Genomic DNA, 17766 nt, shown 5'->3' on the forward strand with positions numbered 1-17766 from the left:
AGAACTGTACAAAAAAGATCTTCATGACCCAGATAATCACGATGATATGATCACTCACCTAGAGCCAGACGTCCTGGAATGTGGAGTCAAGTGGGCCTTAGGAAGCATCACTATGAACAGCTAGTGGAGGTGATGGAATTCCAGTTGAGCTCTTTCAAATCCTGAAAGATGATGCTGTGAAAGTGCTGCACTCAATATGCCAGCAAATTTGACAAATATGTCAGCAGTGGCCACAGGACTGGAAACGGTCAGTTTTCATTCCAATCCCAAAGAAAGGCAATGCCAAAGAAAGCTCAAACTACCACACAGTTATACTCATCTCACATGCCAGTAAAGTAATTCTCAAAATTCTTTAAGCCAGGCTTCAGCAATATGTGAACCATGAACTTCCAGATGCTCAAGCTGGATTTAGAAAAGGCAAGGGAACCAGAGATCAAATTGCCAACATCCATTGGATTATCAAAAAAGCAAGAGAGTTCCAGAAAAACATCTATTTCTGCTTTATTGACTATGCCAAAGCCTTTGTGTGGATCACCACAAACTGTGGGAAATTCTGAAAGAGATGGGAATACCAGACCACCTGACCTGCCTCTTGAGAAATCTGTATGCAGGTCAGGAAGCAACAGTTAGAACTGGACATGGAACCACAGACTGGTTCCAAATAGAGAAAGGAGTACATCAAGACTGTATATTGTCACCCTGCTTATTTAACTTATATGCAGAGTACATCATGAGAAATGCTGGGCTGGAAGAAGCACAAGCTGGAATCAAGATTGCCAGGAGAAATATCAATAACCTCAGATATGTGGATGACACCACCCTCATGGCAGAAAGCAAAGGAGAACTAAAGAGCCTCTTGATGAAAATGAGAGAGGAGAGTGAAAAAGTTGACATAAAGCTCAGCATTCAGAAGACTAAGATCATGGCATCCAGCTCCATCATTTCATGGCAAATAGGTGGGGAAACAGTAGAAACAGTGATAGACTTTATTTTGGGGGGCTTCAAAATCACTGCAGATGGTGACTGTAGCCATTAAAATTAAAAGACACTTACTCCTTGGAAGAAAAGTTATGATCAACCTAGATAGCATATTAAAAAGCAGAGACATTACTTTGCCAACAAAGGTCCTTCTAGTCAAGGCTAAAATTTTTCCAGTGGTCATGTATGGATATGAGAGTTGGACTACTGAAAAAGCTGAGCACCAAAGAATTGTGCTTTTGAACTGTGGTGTTGGAGAAGACTCTTGAGAGTCCCTTGGACTGCAAGGAGATCCAACCAGTCCATTCTAAAGGAAATCAGTCCTGAGTATTCATTGGAAGGACTGATGTTGAAGCTGAAACTCCAATGCTTTGGCCACCTGATGGGAAGAACTGACTCACTGGAAAAGACCCTGATGCTGGGAAAGATTGAAGGCAGGAGGAGAAGGGGATGACAGAGGATGAGATGGTTGGATGGCATCACGGACTCAATGGACATGAGTTTGATTAAACTCTGGGAGTTGGTGATGGACAGGGAGGCCTGGCATGCTGCAATCCATGGGGTCGCAAAGGGTCAGACATAACTGACTGACTGAACTGAACTGACTGAACTTGTAGGTTGGGGCAGCACAGGTCAATAAAATAAGAGGCCAACTTAAACAACATATATTTCGCTCTGTGTGTTTCTGTTTTAGCCATTAGCTGTTAGCAACTAATGAACCAGAACTTTTGTTGTATTCCCATCTAAATATTTGGTTTCTTGATGAGGAATTTTAAGGTACTTTTTCCGGTTTCCAGTAAAGCCCCTGTACCTCAGTCTGTATCAGAGCTTCCCCCCACTGCACCATATCTCCTTTACATTGGTAAAGTGCTTCTTTGGCCCTTTGAGCTTTGTGTGGGTGGTAGTTTCTCGGTGGTGTCTGACTCTTTGTGACCCCATGGACTGTAGCCCACCAGGCTCCTCCATCCATGGGATTTCCTAGACAAGAATACTGGAGTGGGTTGCCATTTCCTTCTCCAGGGGATCTTCCTCACCTAAGGATTAGACCTGGGGCTCCTGCCTTGCAGGCAGATTCTTTACTGTGTGAGCACCAGGGAAGCTTTAAGAGTCATGTATTCCTTCAGCATTTGGTGTAATGAGGCACTGAGTTTATCTCTAGGAGAAGCTGACCTCACAGCTTGGGAGCTGAGCAGTTAATGCCAACTTATTGGCTGGATCAGATTTCTATTTGAGTTTCAATGAAAGGGTCTGCAATCTTCAGCTACCACCGGTGAAGTTCTCTGATTCATCCCTGAGATGGGATGTTCTCGCTCTTATGCTCTTTCCCAAACTCTGCAACCAAGCACTTGGCTACCAAGTGCGCAGTGGGAGGGGCACAGAGTACAATGGGATCCACGCCAGACATGTGAAGAGCTGCCTTTGAGAGCTCGTGGTGAAAGGCATCACGCCTTTTCTCCTGACTCCAGCTCCTGCGGCACCTGGGGGCCTCAGAGCCTTTCCAGCGCATCCATCCAGACAGCCCCTCCAATGGCTCTGGGTGTTTTCCAAACATAGGATGTTATCACTGGCACCTTGACTGCGACCCTTTGGGTTTTGGCTTTTAGTTGAGCGGTTCTGGGTTTTGTTCAATCTTTGACTCCAGTTGCGTTCATTCTGGATTCTTGTTTTGCAGAAACCAGTGTGAAGGTCTATACTATGAAGTACATGGAAATGCTTGAGGAGAAGCTGCACAGGTAAGGAGGGTGATTTCTTCCTCAGTGGTGCCTCTGGATCCTTCATTATAACAGAATTTAGTGAAGGCAACGAAAAAGGCTAGCCAGTTCGTCATAAATTAGCAAAGTAAAACACACACAGAAAGGAGTTCTTTGAACCCTGTAACAGAAGAATCAGGTGTCATACAAACATCTCCTAGCACTTTTTTCTTTTTATAAAATGTAAGTAGATTAAGAGGTTGAAAAGTGTCTGAGGGAGATCACAAGAGAGTTTTCATGTTTCAGAAGAAGAAGAAGAATCTTCCTTGGTATGTCAAATTCAGAATGTATGCCTCGGTCTGTCTTCCTGTTCTTTTAAATGTCTGAAGTGGGTGTTATGGATGCTGACCTGGCTTATATGTGTTTTGGAACCATAGAAAAATGCCCATCTTAGGTTCTGTTTTGAATCTTGAATCAAAACCAGCGTGAAAATTCTTGTGCCTTTTTTTCTTAACCCAATTAGGCATTCAGATTTGAGAAACATTAGGGATGCTGCGGCACGTCAAGATGTTTCTGGAGTTTATGGATATGTACTAATGAAAATAAACCCCAGCCACCAGGCTCTGTTCCTAATTAAGGAAACACATACAAAAATGTAATATGTGCTTTCTTCCCTGGGACTCATTTAGCTTTATGGAAAATGTTTTGCTACTATTTTGGAAATTGTTAAATAACTCTTTAAATAGGCTATGCCTTAAACCTTTGTCTGCCAGGGTAATGCCGTCGGCTAAAATACTGCTTCTCCCTTAAGATGTTAAGAGGAGCTGCCTTGCTGAGCTCTGCTCTGCAGGGTGGATTCTAATGCGTGGAAAGCAGGTTCTTCCAGCCCTAGAGGTGGGGAGGAACTATGACAAAGGTAGTCAGTAGTGTGCCTGGGGTGAGAGCGTGTGCAGGTGAGAGGCATCCTCTGAGGCGAGGTCTCTCCGCCTTAGAAAGTAGGGTGCTCACCTGGCTCAGGTGTGCTGCCCTGCCTGGCACTTGCTCTCCCACGTGTTCTGCTGGGGAAGGTTTCTGCACATCCCTTTTGGTCTTAACTCTAGTTATCATGTTTTAGCCATAAACAACACACACACACCCCAAGTGTTCCGTTCGGTGACTGGACGGTAGGTTGGGATTGTAAGATGTGGGTATAGCTAGAGGGTGCCCCTTTATTGTTTTTTTATTGGAGGATGATTGCTTTCTGCCATACAACACCGTGAATCAGTCATAAGTATACGTATTCTCTCCTTCTTGAGTCTCCCTCCCCCCATACCACCCCCTTGATCATCACAGAACGCCAACCTCACCTTCCTGTTTTTTAGCAGTTTCCCGCTACCTATCTGTTGCACACACGCTAGTACATACATGTTGGTTCTACTCTCTCAACGTGCCCTGTCCTCTCCTTCCCCTGCTGTATCCACACGTGCATTCTGTATATCTGCACCTCAATTCCTCTTCTGCAAATAGGTTCATCAGGACTGTCTTTCTAGATTCCATGTGTATGTGTTAATATACTATATTTGCTTTCCTGACTTACTTCATTCTCTATAACAGGGTCCAGGTTCATGCACCTCACTGCAGCCGATTCAAATTCGTCTCTCTTCATGACTGAGTGATATTCCATCACACGTACATGCCACATCCTCATCCATTCATCTGCTGATGGGCATCTGGGTTGCTTCCATGTCCTGGCTGTTGCAACAATGCTGCAAAGCACCCCTTTAAATTGCAGCTCTATCACTTACCAATTGCCTGACCTCAGGGAAGCATTCACCTACCTTCAGTTTCTTTATCTATAAAACTGATGGTTGGGAGTGTGCATTTTATTGTTCACTGAATATAAAGCTCTCTTATGGTCAACTGCCAACAAACGTCCGTTCCCTTCGCCTCTTGCTACTTTCCGGCCTTCCTTGCCTTAATCGTCAAACTGGCTGAACAGTCATGCACAGCCTGCATCTTTTCCCCTCCAAGCCGGGCCCCTCTGCTGCGTATGCAGTCAGGGAACGGCCCCTCGCCCAGCTGCTCGGGCCGTCCCACCTAACACCTGTGCGGAACCAGGGCCTCCATTCACTACCCCTTCCCTCCTCTCCCCCTTGGAGTCAGTCCGCAGTCCTGCCACGTCAGCCCCTGTAGGATCCTCTTGCCTGCCTGCATTCACCACGCCAGTGTGGGTCTCCCTGAATGACTCTCACAGCTACTTTTTACATGTTTTCTGAATCCATTGTTGCCCTTTCTACCCCATTCTCCAGCCGATCTTGAGGGAGCATGTTAAAATACAGATCTGGTCCTTATGTATCCCCTTCCTCCTAAGGATAAAGGTTAAATGTCCCACCCATGGCTCCTGCCATTCTTCCGTGTGGCCTCTGTGGGAGGTCGCTTAGTATCAGCCATCATCACTGGTCACCACCCTACTGCATGCCTGCTGATTCTCTTGTTTCTTAATGCCACTGTGGTGTTTTTCTAGAGAGAACATAATTCAGAATGGAAAATGGTCAAGGGACCTTGTTCAGGGAAGAATTAGGCTGAACCATGTGAAATTACTGATATTAGACCATTTTGACCTAGAAAATGACAATTTCTTATGGTTCAACCAAATATCTAGTGATCTGGAGTCATCTGCAGTGGTCAGATGCTACGGCCTGAGACTGGCCAGTCTGCTTCCCCATGACGCACCAGCCCATGTGTGGACATGAGAACTCTCACCTCCTCTTTGGCATATGCTCCAGGGGGGCTCTCTTATCTCCACCCCACCAGCCCTCCATCTGTATAAGCCTTGTTCATCTTTCACGTTGTAGACATCTTCTCTTTGAAGCCCTCCATGACTCCCCCGGACCAAGCCATGTGCTTGCACTGAATTAGTCTCATTTTCAAAGTGCTTAATGTCAGGTATGGAAGATTACGTGTCTTGTTCTGCATGTATCCTCAGTGATTTGATAGGTCGGAACAGTTTAGAGTGCCAAACAATATCTGCTGAGCGGATAACTGAACAGACGAATGAGCGAATGCTGCCAATCTGTAGACACCGCGGTGTCCTATCTGTCACCTCTTCAGCCTTGTGAATTCACGACGGACGGACGTTTGTGACTTGGGATCCGTCAGCCGTTTCCAGGGACCAGGGTGGTGGCTGGCTACCTTCTAGCCTACTTCCTGAGGGCTCTCTCCATGACTGTTTCAAGTTTTGAGGAGGTCTGGCCCACATTTGTTTGAACTGTCGTGGTGGAAACACACGAGGAGACAGGAGAAAAGGCAGTGGGGTCTGTGATCTCTGAGCAGTGGACAAAGGAGCAGAGAGAGGCTGGGAACTGGTACGCCCCCAGGGGCATCCTGGCAAATTATTGCTGCCTCAAAGCAGGAGGCCAGCCTGGGGGCCATGGAAGTGTGGTCATGGTTGGCCTCTCCCTCCTAACACAGAACCGCCCTCCCTACCGGACTTGATGAGTGATAGTTGCACAATCCTGCTACAGCCAGTTCTTTCTAAGAGAATCAATGTTTTAAAGCACAAAAGCAGTTTTTAGCCCTTGATATGGTTTGCATCATGGTGGCTGCTCAGTTAACATTGCAAGATGTTGACAAAAGCAAGGTGATAGATGCCGATGAAAATCTTGGTTATTGATTTGCAGTGTTTGTAGTGTCTCTTGAACATTCAGGGGTTTAGAAGGACAGTGCTGATAAATGAATGAACTGCTCATTTCCCGACGAAAGTTGTTGAGGACATGCTTTACCATCAGTGTCACCGCGAGATTTGGATCTGGCCAGTCGTGATTTCAGGGTTTCCCTGGTGGCTCAGTTGGTAAAGAATCTGCCTGCAGTGCAGGAGACCTGGATTTGATCTCCGAGTCAGGAAGGTTCCCTGGAGAAGGAAATGGCAACCCACTCCAGTGTTCTTGCCTGGAGAATCCCATGGACAAACGAACCTGGCTGGCTACAGTCTATAGGGTTGCAAGAGTTGGATACAACTTGGCGACTAAACCACCACAGTCATGCTTTTGGAGCCACACCTAAATGACAACAACATCTTTGTTGAGACCTGGACACTCAGGTACTGAGACAGACTGGGGTGGGTTCAATGTTCCTCTCCCTATCAAGAAAGTCAAATGAATCAGAAATTAGGAAATAATGGATGCTGTCAGCAGCCCAAAGGGATCTCCTCACAGTACAGAACAAAAAGTGAGCAAATATTAAATAGGGGTTTCTAGTATATAGTAATTGAGAAGGCAGTGGCGAGCCACTCCAGTACTCTTGCCTAAAAAATCCGATGGACAGAGGAGCCTGGTAGGCTGCAGCCCATGGGGTCGCTACGAGTTGAACACGACAGAGCAACTTCACTTTCACTTTTCACTTTCACACATTGGAGAAGGAAATGGCAACCCACTCCAGTGTTCTTGCCTGGAGAATCCCAGGGATGGGGAAGCCTGGTGGGCTGCCATCTATGCGGTCGCACAGAGTCGGACACGACTGAAGTGACTTAACAGCATAACAGCAACAACAGTATATAGTAAACAAATAATTTGCCTATTGATAATCTGAGTTATATAAAAAATGGAATTTCCCTCTAAATTTGAATATTTGTAAAAACATTAAGAAGGTTTTAAAAAATCTGATTTTTTTGAATATAATTGTATTATTTCTTGATGAGAGTATAGTCAATTTTATTTTTTCTTAAAAGTTTCTGTATTTTCTTTATTTTTTATTTTTTTATTTTTATTTTTACCTTATTTTACTTTACAATACTGTATTGGTTTTGCCATATATTGACATGAATCCACCACAGGTGTACATGAGTTCCCAATCATGAACCCCCCTCCCACCTCCCACCCTGTATCATCTCTCTGGATCATCCCCATGCACCAGCCCCAAGCATCCTGTATCCTGTATCGAACATAGACTGGCACTTCGTTTCTTACATGATAGTATACATGTTTCAATGCCATTCTCCCCAATCATCCCACCCTCTCCCTCTCCCTCAGAGTCCAAAAGTCTGTTCTATACATCTGTGTCTCTTTTCCTGTCTCACATACAGGGTATGGTTACCATCTTTCTAAATTCCATATATATGTGTTAGTATACTGAATTGGTGTTTTTCTTTCTGGCTTACTTCACTCTGTATAATCGGCTCCAGTTTCATCCATCTCATTAGAACTGATTCAAATGTATTCTTTTCACTGGCTGAGTAATACTCCATTGCGTATATGTACCACAGCTTTCTTATCCATTCATCTGCTGATGGACATCTAGGTTGTTTCCATGTCATGGCCATTATAAACAGTGCTGCGATGCACATTGGGGTACACATGTCTCTTTCAGTTCTGGTTTTCTCAGTGAGTATGCCCAGCAGTGGGATTGCTGGGTCATAAGGTAGTTCTATTTGCAATTTTTTAAGGAATCTCCACACTGTTCTCCATACTGGCTGTACTAGTTTGCATTCCCACCAACAGTGTAGGAGGGTTCCCTTTTCTCCACACCCTCTCCAGCATTTATTGCTTGTAGACTTTTGGATCGCAGCCATTCTGACTGGTGTGAAATGGTACCTCATTGTGGTCTTTATTTGCATTTCTCTGATAATGAGTGATGTTGAGCATCTTTTCATGTGTTTGTTAGCCATCTGTATGTCTTCTTTGGAGAAATGCCTATTTAGTTCTTTGGCCCATTTTTTGATTGGGTCGTTTATTTTTCTGAACTTGAGCTGCATAAGTTGCTTGTATATTTTTGAGATTAGATGTTTGTCAGTTGCTTCATCTGCTATTGTTTTCTCCCATTCCGAAGGCTGTCTTTTCACCTTGCTTATAGTTCCCTTTGTTGTGCAGAAGCTTTTAATTTTAATTAGATCCCATTTGTTTATTTTTGCTTTTATTTCCAGCATTCTGGGAGGTGGGTCATAGAGGATCCTGCTGTGATTTATGTTGGAGAGTGTTTTGCCTGTGTTCTCCTCTAGGAGTTTTATAGTTTCTGGTCTTACGTTTAGATCTTTAATCCATTTTGAGTTTATTTTTGTGTGTGGTGTTAGAAAGTGATCTAGTTTCATTCTTTTACAAGTGGTTGACCAGTTTTCCCAGCACCACTTGTTAAAGAGATTGTCTTTACTCCATTGTCTATTCTTGCCTCCTTTGTCAAAGATAAGGTGTCCATATGTGTGTGGATTTATCTCTGGGCTTTCTATTTGTTCCATAGATCTATATTTCTGTCTTGGTGCCAGTACCATACTGTCTTGATGACTGTGGCTTTGTAGTAGAGCCTGAAGTCAGGCAGGTTGATTCCTCCAGTTCCAATCTTCTTTCTCAAGATTGCTTTGGCTATTCGAGGTTTTTTGTGTTTCCATACAAATCTTGAAATTATTTGTTCTAGTTCTGTGAAAAAAAATCTGATTTTTAAAACTGATTTTATTTGCTATCAGTGTTAACGCTGCCAGATATTTGATGCACATAAAATTATCTCAACTATGTTATTTTATATGCTTAGGATATCTATTCCATCAAGTATAATTGTAAATAGGTCAATAGTAAAATCATTATTTGTAAATTACACCCATAAACTCTTTATTTCATGTAACATACATGAAAATAACGTGGGTTCTCCGTCCCGTCCAACTCTTTGCAAGCCCATGGACTGTAGCTTGCCAGGCTCCTCTGTCCATGGGATTTTTCAGGCAACAATATTGGAGTGGGTTGCCATTTCCTCCTCCAGGGATATATACACATATGTGTGTTTATATACACATTACACAAACATACAGTCTTGCATTTGAAAAACATTTCATAGTTATTATGTTTATTTGGAAAATTCCTTTTTAGTAACATGACACTGAGTGAAAATTCATGGATAAGAAGCAGGTGATATTCTTTCTTTTATATCAAACCTTATGATTTGGAGTGACATGGAGGCTGGGGAGAATCTGGCTTATTATTTCTCTATCACTGAAAGGCAGAGAAACAACAAACCTCTGGCAAATACACCTGTTCTCAAGAAGAAAAGGAACTGATGACAAAAAAATCTGAGTTCCAAGTTGGGTGCATGTATGTTGCTGCTCAGTTCAGTTCAGTTCAGTCACTCAGTCGTGTCCGACTCTTTGCAACCCCATGAATCGCAGCATGCCAGGCCTCCCTGTCCATCATCATCTCCTGGAGTTCACTCAGACTCACGTCCATCGAGTCAGTGATGCCATCCAGCCATCTCATCCTCTGTCGTCCCCTTCTCCTCCTGCCCTCAATCCCTCCCAGCATCAGTCTTTTCCAGTGAGTCAGCTCTTCGCATGAGGTGGCCTAAGTACTGGAGTTTCAGCCTTAGCATCATTCCTTCCAAAGAAATCCCAGGGCTGATCTCCTTCAGAGTGGACTGGTTGGATCTCCTTGCAGTCCCAGGGACTCTCAAGAGTCTTCTCCAACACCACAGTTCAAAAGCATCAATTCTTTGGCGCTCAGCCTTCTTCACCTGTTCTATACAGGAGATGGGATTTGTGTATTTTCCCCACCTGTTTCAGAGGTGTCCCACCTCCCCCTTCTCTACAGCCAGGGAACCAGGAGGGTGGCTGCTGTCAGTTACAGAGTCGTGGTCATTTCACAGACCCACTCCCTCTGGGATTTCCCGTCTGCTCCCACTGCTGCTGCTCATTAAAGCATGTAATACCTCCCTCCTCCTGTCCCCCCACCTTCCTGTTTAGTACACTCTGCCTCGGCAGCCAGAGTGACTTTGTCACTGCTCTGCTTACAATCCTTCCAGGCTCTTTCGCATCCAGCATAAAGCCCATAATCCCCATCCAGGCCCCCAGGGCTCCCCATGAGGGGCCTTCAGCCTGCTGTCCACCTTGTCACTGTGATCCCCACCCTCACTGGGTGCTCAGTGCTCCAGAGGAGCCTGTGCTCAGTTCCCCAGTTCACCCCCAGCAGCATTTTTTGGGGAGTCCTCCCCATGCCAGCCCCTGGGTGCACCCTCACCCCCAGACTCAGCACAGTACCCCTTCTCTCCAGAGCCTCTCTGGCCTCCTCTTGCCTCCTTCTAGGTCCCCACAGTGGGAGTCACTTATAGCAATCTGTTGCATTGACTTCTGTTTTATTCTCTTGGACTGTGAGCTCCTTGAGAATGAATGGGTTCCAGGCCAAGCTTGCTTTGTGTTCCAAATGGCTGGCATGCTGTTTGGCATGGGGTAAATATTCAATAAAATTAAGAATGCAAGAGTGGATAGATAAATAGCTACTGTATCTTAAAATGTTATTTTCAGCTATTCAATTCAAAAAATCAAGGCAGCTTAAGAAGATGCAATGCTCCAGAAATCCATTTGTCTTGCCATAAAATCTTAGTGAGATGAAATAGAAAAGGAAAAAATCTACTCTTAACGAGTCTTCTCCACTTCTTTTACTCCTTGGGTTTACAGAGGTATGATAGTAATTAAGCATGATATTTTGGCTTCAATCACGTTCACTTACAGCTGAATCTTGCTTGAATTTCTATTTTCTTAGTTGTTATTATTTGAGGGTTCCATTTGTTCATTTGTTTTATTTTTTAGATTCCACATAAAAGTGAAAGCATACAGAATTTGTCCTTTTCCATCTGACCTATTTCACTAAGCATAATACCAACCCAACCTCCCCCCGGCATAGTCCATACATGTTGCAGATGGCCAAATTTCATTCTTTTTTAATGGCTGAGTAATATTCTATTGTATATAGAAGATGTGGTATGTGTTTTCTCAAATATTATATATTCTCTCTTAACCGTCTTTCTCACAGAGGCAAAAGGAATATTCAGAGGTCTTGTAGATGAGTTTCGTTTTCATTGATTATATGTTTTCAGTTCAGTTCAGTCACTCAGTCGTGTCCAACTCTTTGTGACCCCATGCACCACAGCACGCCAGGCTTCCCTGTCCATCACCAACTTCCGGAGCTTGCTCAAACTCATGTCCATCGAGTCGATGATGCCATCCAACCATCTCATCCTCTGTCCTCCCCTTCTCCTTTCCCAGTCTTCAATCTTTCCCAGCATCAGGGTCTTTTCCAGTGAGTCAGTTCTTCGCATCAGGTGGCCAAAGTATTGGAGCTTCAGCTTCGGCATCAGTCCTTCCAATGAATATTCAGGACTGATTCCCTTTAGGATTGACTGGTTTGATCTCCTTGCAGTCCAAGGGGCTATCAAGAGTCTTCTCCAACAACACAGTTCAAAAGCATCAATTCTTCAGTGCTCAGCTTTCTTCACAGTCCAACTCTCACATCCATACATGACCACTGGAAAAACAATAGCTTTGACTAGATGGACCTTTGTTGGCAAAGTAATGTCTTTGCTTTTGAATATGCTGTCTAGGTTGGTCATACCTTTCCCTCCAAGGAGCAAATGTCTTTTAATTTCATGGCTGCAGTCACCATCTACAGTGATTTTGGAACCCAAGAAAATAAAGTCTGTCACTGTTTTTATTGTTTCCCCATCTATTTGCCATGAAGTGATGGGACCAGATGCCATGATCTTTGTTTTTTGAATGTTGAGTTTTAAGCCATCTTTTTCACTCTCCTCTTTCACTTTCATCAAGAAGCTCTTTAGTTCTTCTTCGCTTTCTGCCATAAGGGTGGTGTCGTCTGTGTATCTGAGGTTATTGATATTTCTGCCAATTTTATCTTGTATCTAAACATGTATGGAAGTAATTTATCATTGTCCAATGGTCAGCTCACCTCTGTGGCTCATGGGCACCAAGCCCTCCACCCTAAGGCTCCGCTTAGAATTGTGGAATCTCTTGTATACATGCCTGATAGTAAAATTTCTCTTTTTTCTACATTTTTTCCCCGAAGTTAGATGTTAAAAACTGCCACAAAGTATAGGTGCAGTTTAGTGGATTATAGGTTGTTTCCTTGTACTCTTCTGTGTTTCTCAAGTAGTTTTTTTTTTTTTTGAATATGCATCATACTTTCACAATCAGAGAAGAAAGCAGAAAAATCATTAAAGTCTGTTTTTAATATGGCAGTAATTAGATACTTTTTTTTATAGGCCTTCTTAGCATGAGAGGGACAATCAAACACTCCTTGATCTTAACCTGAAATTTACTTAGAGACTGATATATTTTTCCAAAGGTGGTTTGGTTCTTTTTTTAAAATTAATGTTTACTTTGTTTATCTTGCAATTTCAATATATTCAGCCTACAGGGAAGCGGTAGCTCGGAATTCACTCTGCCTGGTGGCTAGCAGAGAGAGGAGCTCCGTAGTGGGTTCAGCCTGGACCCCACCACCTTCCTAGCTTGTCTGTCTGGACAGCTCTGCCTTCAGCCCAGTCCTTTGTGGGCAAAGCTGTCCTGGGTTCTAAGCCAACACAGTGTACCATGTGGAGGACATCAGGAGACTAAGGCATCATTTCTCTGCCCACAGGGCGTGCCATCTGGACGGGGAGCAGCACTGTCCACGTGCACCTCAGGGTTTAAAGTCTGTCCCCTCACCCAAGGCTCCAGGAGCCCATCAGTCAAGGCTAAAAGCAAGTGTTGATGACCAGGTACCCACCGTCTCAGGAAGATGGGAATTAGGGCTGAGGATGGGGTCTCTAGAACACTTGTTTCCTAGACAGCTGTGTGTGAGACGGTCCCGTAGGATGTGGGGAGAACACGTTAGCATTTCTGTTTCACTTTTTCATTTCACTCATTTGGGTTTTGTCTTTGAACATGCTTTGTATGTGTATAGTGGTGGTGGTGGTTGTTCTTCAGCTGCTCAGTCGTGTCTGACTCTTTGCAACCCCATGGACTGCAGCACGCCAGGCTTCCCTGTCTTTCACTATCTCCTGGAGTTTGCTCAAATTCATGCCCATTGAGTCTGTGATGCTATCTAACCATCTCATCCCCTGCCGCCCTCTTCTTCTTTTACGTTTAATCTTTCCCCGCATCAGGGTCTTTTCCAATGAGTCTGCTCTTCGCATCAGGTGGCCAGGGTATTGGAGCTTCAGTGTATAGTGGTACCTGCGTACAGTTTATCCAATGTGTGAGTGCGTTTGTCATTTTCTCACTGATGAGTGCCTGCATAATAAAAAACAGTCAGAGACAGTGCTGAATTAGTGTTCACTTATTTTCCAATACTGAGTCCAAGGCCACATTCAGTATATGACCATGCTATGCAGCAGCCCTCTTTGTCTTCACATCCGCAGAGGAAAAAAGGAGTTAATTCTGTAAGAGGAGAACCAGCTCTCAGATGATACAAAGAAGATGAAAGAGGCAGAGGCGTGCGGACAGAAAGGGCAGGATTACAAACAGCATGAGAGAGGGAATTTCAATGTGGAGCTGTTGGTAACGTCAGGCAGGAATTCAGGAGCCTTGTTCAGGTGTGTGGTCCTCAAGAGCATAATAGCTGACAGCCCAGGCGGCCGCTTATCCGGGGAGTGTGGTCCACACTCGACTGAGCGTCACTTGCTTCCGGCCGTTCAGCGGCTTCCCAACAGGAGTTTAACAATGAATAGAATTCTTTGGGGTTCCACATAGAGTGTTCTTTATTCTGAATTATGCAAGGCGATTTTGACGTTTCTGTGCACCTGGAACAATCCATTTTCAACCCACATTGACCTTATTTCAAAGGCTGTTGAGGGAAGTGACTGTAAGAAGTGGCAGCCAGCAGATAGGCGACCGGCTGCCACGGGAACCCCTGCCCCCCAGGTGCAAAGAGAGAGAGAGCTGGATGCCCGCATCTGCGTCTTGCACTCTGGTTTTATTGTTTTGCTTCTGACCTTGGCCTTCCTCCTCCCCCTCTTGACAGGCACTCGTCAGACATGTTCCTCTCTCCGCAGACCTCACTGCTTCTCCACGGCCTCGTGCCCTTTGTTCCTCCTGAGTCTCGGGAAGGCAGGGTCTCAGCTCCTCTCTTTTCCGCCTCGGTTTGCCGTGCCCCTCCTGTGTTCACCTCCGTCCTCAGTTGGGAGCTGTTTGTGTTTGCGTCAGCTCGACTTCTCTCCTCTTTGTCTGTCTGTGTCCGTCTCCCTGTGTGTGTCTCTGTCTCTCTCTGCTCTCCTCCGTCTCTCCCTGCTCTCCTCCCTCTCTGCTCTCCTCCGTCTCTCTCTGCTCTCCTCCATCTCTCTGCTCTCCTCCATCTCTCTGCTCTCCTCCGTCTCTCTCTGCTCTCCTCCCTCTCTCTGCTCGCCTCCATCTCTCTGCTCTCCTCCGTCTCTCTCTGCTCTCCTCCGTCTCTCTCTGCTCTCCTCCCTCTCTCTGCTCTCCTCCATCTCTCTGCTCTCCTCCATCTCTCTGCTCTCCTCCGTCTCTCTCTGCTCTCCTCCGTCTCTCTCTGCTCTCCTCCGTCTCTCTGCTCTCCTCCGTCTCTCTCTGCTCTCCTCCCTCTCTCTCTGCTCTCCTCCGTCTCTCTCTGCTCTCCTCCGTCTCTCTCTGCTCTCCTCCGTCTCTCTCTGCTCTCCTCCGTCTCTCTCTGCTCTCCTCCGTCTCTCTCTGCTCTCCTCCATCTCTCTGCTCTCCTCCGTCTCTCTCTGCTCTCCTCCCTCTCTCTCTGCTCTCCTCCCTCTCTCTCTGCTCTCCTCCATCTCTCTGCTCTCCTCCATCTCTCTGCTCTCCTCCATCTCTCTGCTCTCCTCCGTCTCTCTGCTCTCCTCCGTCTCTCTCTGCTCTCCTCCCTCTCTGCTCTCCTCCATCTCTCTGCTCTCCTCCGTCTCTCTCTGCTCTCCTCCGTCTCTCTCTGCTCTCCTCCCTCTCTGCTCTCCTCCCTCTCTCTCTGCTCTCCTCCATCTCTCTGCTCTCCTCCATCTCTCTGCTCTCCTCCGTCTCTCTGCTCTCCTCCGTCTCTCTCTGCTCTCCTCCGTCTCTCTCTGCTCTCGTCCGTCTCTCTCTGCTCTCGTCCGTCTCTCTCTGCTCTCGTCCGTCTCTCTCTGCTCTCCTCGTCTCTCTCTGCTCTCCTCCGTCTCTCTGTGCTCTCCTCCGTCTCTCTGCTCTCGTCTCTGTGCTCTCCTCCGTCTCTCTCTGCGCTCCTCCCTCTCTCTCTGCTCTCCTAGTCTTTCTCTGCTCTCCTCGTCTCTCTGCTCTCCTCCGTCTCTCTCTGCTCCTCCGTCTCTTCGTCCTCTGTCTCTCACTGTTTCTTGCTCTGCTTCCCTCTCTGTTGTGCCCCGTCACTCAGTCATGTCTGACTCTTTGCGACCTCACGGACTGTAGCCCACCAGGCTCCTCTGTCCATGGAATTCTCTAGGCAGGAACACTGGAGTGGGTTGTCGCTTCCTCCTCCAGGAGATCTAGCCAACTTAGGAGTCGAACCCGCATCTCCTGCCTTGTCAGGCAGATTCTTTCCCGCTGCGCCACCTGGGAAGCTCGCATACTACACTTGATCTTAGTTTCTCTCTCTGTGTCGCTTTATCTGTCTCTTTGTCACTCTGTCTCTCTCTGCCTCTCCCTATCTCTCTCTGCCTCTGCCTCCTTACTAGCAGGAGACGCATAGGTGCAGAGGCTAGGAAGTAGAGACATCACCCCTTTCATTCCTGCCTGTTTCGCCATCGCTCTGCTGCTCTGACTCCTGTCTATCCATTCCAGACTGTACTAAGGAGCTGTTGCCCACGGTGATTCTCATCCTCTGACTCCTGTCTTGTGTTCTGTTTCTTGCCTGTCCTTTGACTGTACCGTCTTGGGTCATGAACTTCCTTTTGTGTTCATGTTCTGCCTTCTCACCTCAGTTGCCCACTTGGGGCTCTGTCTGTGCACCCAGAAGATGCTGTGACTCCATCCACTGTGGATAGAGACACTGTAGCAAGTCCATGCTTCCTTATAAAACCAGATAGGTTGATCTGACATGGCATAGATACTAAAGCCTTCATGGAAATATTCATTGTTAGCTTTGCCCACTTTTGAATATTGAAACAATTTGGTTATACTATCTAATTTTCCAGGGGAGACAAAGATCTAGAATACCTTACTATTTTGAGGGGACTTTGCTAGTGGTTAAAAAACCCACCTTGCAGTGCAGAGGACATGGGTTTGATCCCAGGTTGGGGAACTGAGATCCCACGTGTTGAGAAACAGCTAAACCCAAATGCCACGTCTATATTGCGCATCTGCACTGCGACAAAGGAAGGGTCCTGTGTGCTGCAACTAAGACCCAAGGAAGCTAAATAAATACCTATTAGGAAAAATGAAATAAAATGCCTTGCTATTTTGAGAGTCAAACTGATAAATCTTAAAGCACTTAATTCTACAAAGGTCTACATAATCATTAACATGTAACCACTGATTGTTCACATCAAGAGGCTCTTTAGTTGTTCTTCTGTGGGGGGCGCTCCACAGAAAGAGAGAGGCAGTGGAACTTTCCTCAGCAAAGCTGAGGGGTCCGGAGGAGAGGGGAGCCTTCTGTCCGCCAACCCAGCCCCTCGTCGAATGACAAACAACCACACGCGACAGGGCTTCCATGTAAGCAGTTCTGCTTTATTGTTGCAAGCTCTTGGTTTATATAGGGAAGCAAGGGGGTTTTGCGAGGGACTTTCCATAGTTGCACCAATCACATTAAAGGTCAAATTGTAATATGCCATAGTTGCACCAATCACATTAAAGGTCAAATTGTAATATGCCATAGTTGTACCAATCACGCTAAAGGTCAAATCTTAATATACCATAGTTGCACCAATCACGTTAAAGGTCAAGTCATCATGCGCTTCATTGTAACAGCAGTCTATGGTGATCATGCGCCATCCAGTGCATGGAAATCAAGAGAGCCAATCAAAAGTTTTAACAAACAACTTATGCCACGCCCTCATCTCTTCCGCCAGGCGCCATCTTAGCTCTAAACCGCAAAGCTAGCCCTTCTTTTTTCAAGGTTTCCCATTTAGGGCCCCGCATTCTTCATTTTCTGCCATTAGGGAGGTATCATCTGTGTATCTAAAGTTGTCGATATTTCTCTATGCAAACTTGATTCAAGCTTGTGATTCATTCAGCCCGGCATTTTGCATGATGTACTCTGCATAGAAGTTACATAAGCAGGGTGACACCATACAGCCTTGATATCCTTTTTGCCCAATTTTGAACGAATCTATTGTTCCATGTCGTGTTCTAAGTGTTGCTTCTTGACTTGCACACAGACTTCTCAGGTTTCTCACACACACACACACACACACACACATGTATATATAT

The 17766-nt window shown here is 45.6% G+C and overlaps 1 protein-coding gene across 6 annotated transcripts in view; it reads left to right on the forward strand.

Annotated features, from left to right (window-relative positions):
• Positions 1-17766, forward strand: part of DISC1 (DISC1 scaffold protein) — a 488958-nt gene that overhangs the window by 390779 nt on the left and 80413 nt on the right. For all 6 annotated transcript variants that reach the window (XR_011253159.1, XM_069572613.1, XM_069572615.1 and 3 more), the window contains one exon: positions 2651-2711. Coding sequence is in view for 5 of the 6 variants with exons in the window: in XM_069572613.1 (XP_069428714.1) it covers positions 2651-2711 (61 nt within the window). In the remaining variant the exon portion in view is untranslated. The remainder of the gene's footprint in view (positions 1-2650; positions 2712-17766) is intronic.

The sequence above is a fragment of the Ovis canadensis genome, chromosome 25, assembly GCF_042477335.2.
Source record: "Ovis canadensis isolate MfBH-ARS-UI-01 breed Bighorn chromosome 25, ARS-UI_OviCan_v2, whole genome shotgun sequence".
In the NCBI taxonomy this organism is placed as follows: domain Eukaryota; kingdom Metazoa; phylum Chordata; class Mammalia; order Artiodactyla; family Bovidae; genus Ovis; species Ovis canadensis.